This window comes from Saccostrea cucullata, unplaced genomic scaffold, assembly GCF_032062105.1.
Source record: "Saccostrea cucullata isolate Sc308-1 unplaced genomic scaffold, CSIRO_AGI_Scuc_v1 ctg18919, whole genome shotgun sequence".
NCBI classification, from domain to species: domain Eukaryota; kingdom Metazoa; phylum Mollusca; class Bivalvia; order Ostreida; family Ostreidae; genus Saccostrea; species Saccostrea cuccullata.
The window spans coordinates 231-3319 of record NW_026937150.1 but is presented as its reverse complement, the minus strand read 5'-3'; the positions used below and the strand labels follow the sequence as shown (position 1 = coordinate 3319).

Below are 3089 nucleotides of genomic sequence, written 5' to 3'. Positions count from 1 at the left end.
AATACAGACAGACCCTGATTAAGATTTCCCCACTTTCAGTGAAAATGGAGGACAACAACTTCAAATATTAACCTCAAATTTCATTAAAATAAATTTTGAAAATGTGTACTGAAATTTTCTCTAACTATCTTGACCTTTCAATAAACTTTATGACTTCTAGCAAAAGCTTTCAAAGGTCCCAATCATGTACATTGTATTATAAAGATACAAGCATATACCTCCAACAAAACAAGTTACACCTGAGATAAGAGGAAGAGCCATCTTATGCATAAAATGGCCCTGTACTTATATCAATTAATTAACTATCACCCTCTTTCCATTTTCATATATCAAAATAAAGTAGACACTTGGTGCTTTCATGTTCTATAATGAAATTTCGTTTTGAGAATCCAAATATTTGAAAACAGGCTTTGAGAAATTGCAATGTTCTTCAAATTTGCAAAAAATATGCGTATTTGACTACCTTCAGCAAACAATTAAAATATGAGCACAGCCCACGATTCAAAAAATAAAACATGTTTTTTGATCTTCAGATATAGGCCTTTCATTATGTATTGGCATATTTTTGATCAGAGGTTGTGCTCTATATGAAATATTGAATAAACGCTTCAAATGTAGGTCATTTTCAAAGGAATTTACGGGATATGAGGAAAATGACGCATTTTATGACGTCATAATGCATTGACTAAATGTGAAATTACGTCACAATTAATAGATACGTGGTCACCAACAGTCCAAGTGATAAATACTGCATTTGCAACCTAAACTGAGCGGTTTTGAATTTTCAGAAATTCTCAGGGTCAAATAATGCCCAAAGTGGCTCTAACTCTTTAACATTAGAACAGTGAACGATATGTTAACATTTGTGTAACCTAGTTAAATAATATATAGTGTTTGTACTCATTTAGCATCTACAGAAATCTGCAAGATTGTAAAATTGATTTAAGAAAAGCAAAGTTGAAAATAAAAAAAAATCAAGTTTAAAAAATTGTATTACTTTAAGACACAGAACAAGTTTTTGTACACCTACAAATAAAATTACTTTTCATATACATTTTATTTTCCTTTGAGAATCGTTTTTTCACATAATGGTATGCACATATCTGATTTTTACACCTTTGCAAGACTTCAATCACTTCAATTCCATCTGCTTATATGTTGATGTACATGTGCATTACGCTTGTGGCGGTTCAGGGCACCCAGACTACCAAACACTGCGTTGCAGACTTGACATTTTTGAGTGTCGGGCCTTTCGTGTACCTTCCTGTGTATCAGCAAGTAACTTTTCTTAGAGAACACCCTGACACACAGACCACACTCGTGCACAGAACTCCTGTCAGGGGGGCGCGTTAGTGTCCCAGGGTTTACAATTTCTTTCACAGTGTGGACTCTTATATGGCCCCACATAACTAAACTTTGTTTGAAAAGCTTACCACAGATTTGACAAAGGAAAGACCTTCTCGATTTTTTCGGTGCCTTTGTGTGAGTTTTCATGTGCTTTCTCAACGTTGTTGGTAGTTTGAACATTATTCCACACACAATGCAAAATCTCTTGTGCTTCAAGTCCTGAAATGTTGTTTGATGATGGTCCAACCATTTTTTGTACCTAAATTTCTTCCTGCAGACGGCACACGTAAATGATTCTGATTGACTCCCAGGATTCATAGCGTGCTGAGTTTTTTCTTTGAACAGGATTTCCTTTTCTGCATTTTGAGATCTTTTTCCTTGTGAAGAACAAATCGGTGATATTTATCAAAGTCCATGTGACATGCATCAATGAAGTTCTTGGTTGTAATGTAACTGATTAAATATCAAGCTGATGACAACAAGTGAACTTTTTAATACAAAACTTACAAGAGAAGCCTTTCTTGTCTGCATGATCCTTCATGTGGAGCCTAAGATTTTGGTTTTGACTAAATGTCTTCCTGCAGATAATGCAGATTTTTTCTGTGCTAGACACATGACTATTCATATGTGATATCAAGTGAATTAACGTAATGGATGTCTGTGGACAAATCTGACATCTGTAGATTCTCTGGGCCATCCTACATTTCAACAAAGTTAATTTAAGCTTATAGCCCGTTCTTCACATTTTTGGCACATAAAACTACCATTTAATTTATCTAATTATTTATCTAATAATTAAATAAATTTGTTACGGACTTTCAACATTCCGCCCTTCAAATATGCCTATTATGAGGAGGAGACTAAGTCTATAATTATTTTCAGGGTTTATTAATTCATTTGCCGACTTAAACCTATTTTAAATTATTGTTAGAAACAGTACACACAAAGTCTTATAGCAATGATTCATAATTATTTTGTCGAGAAAGTCGCATTTCACTATTTTAATATTTGTTTATTATTTTTTTATGTTTTGTATGATTGTAAAGAAAAAAGAATTTATTCATTCAATGTTCGTTAATTAATACGATGTTTTAAGTATCTGATACATAAATTTTAACATGTACATATTAGTAAGAGCTTATGCGGCGTAAACGTACAAAAACATGTGCAGTTGTAGTAGATTCATCTTCTGTTGACATGGTTTACACGAATTACAATGCAGAGTGCTATTACATTAAAAATCATTTAGGTTTCTTTCCAGGAAATTTATTTTACCTGAACTATATATTCATGATTATTCTATCATGTTAAACTTTTGAAATTTGTTATAGCCGATTTCTTTGTCCCTTTCTTCCGCCTGGTCTTCTACATGCATTTCCCCCCTAAGATTATATTATTTAATTGCGATTTTTGGATACACCACAGATTGTAAGCTTTAGACATTAAATACAAATATTTAATTTTTTTGCCTGAATTTAAGTTAAATTGAAGTTAAATAACTTGTAAATAAAGAGCGATATATGGTAAGTGTCTCAATTGGCCCCTTAAAATGGATATCTTAATTTCAATTTATAAATAGCATTAATTTGTACAGCTATATGTGCGACCTTTATTGGTAATTTTCATTTTGATCGAAATGCCGTTATTTTAGAAATATGACATCATAAAAATCACGTTTTCAAGCCATTTTAGCATATTTTGTATAAAACTGCTTATTTTCAAGCAGTTTTTCTTTCAGAAAA

At 32.2% G+C, this 3089-nt stretch overlaps 1 protein-coding gene across 1 annotated transcript; it reads right to left on the bottom strand.

The window, feature by feature from the left end:
• Nucleotides 1–1178: 1178 nt before the first annotated feature.
• On the bottom strand, nt 1179–1665 carry LOC134247449 (zinc finger protein 721-like; the record flags this gene model as incomplete). Its single annotated transcript, XM_062729813.1, has 1 exon — nt 1179–1665. A coding segment is annotated over exon 1 (487 nt), but the record flags the coding sequence as incomplete, so codon positions are not given.
• Nucleotides 1666–3089: the final 1424 nt, after the last annotated feature.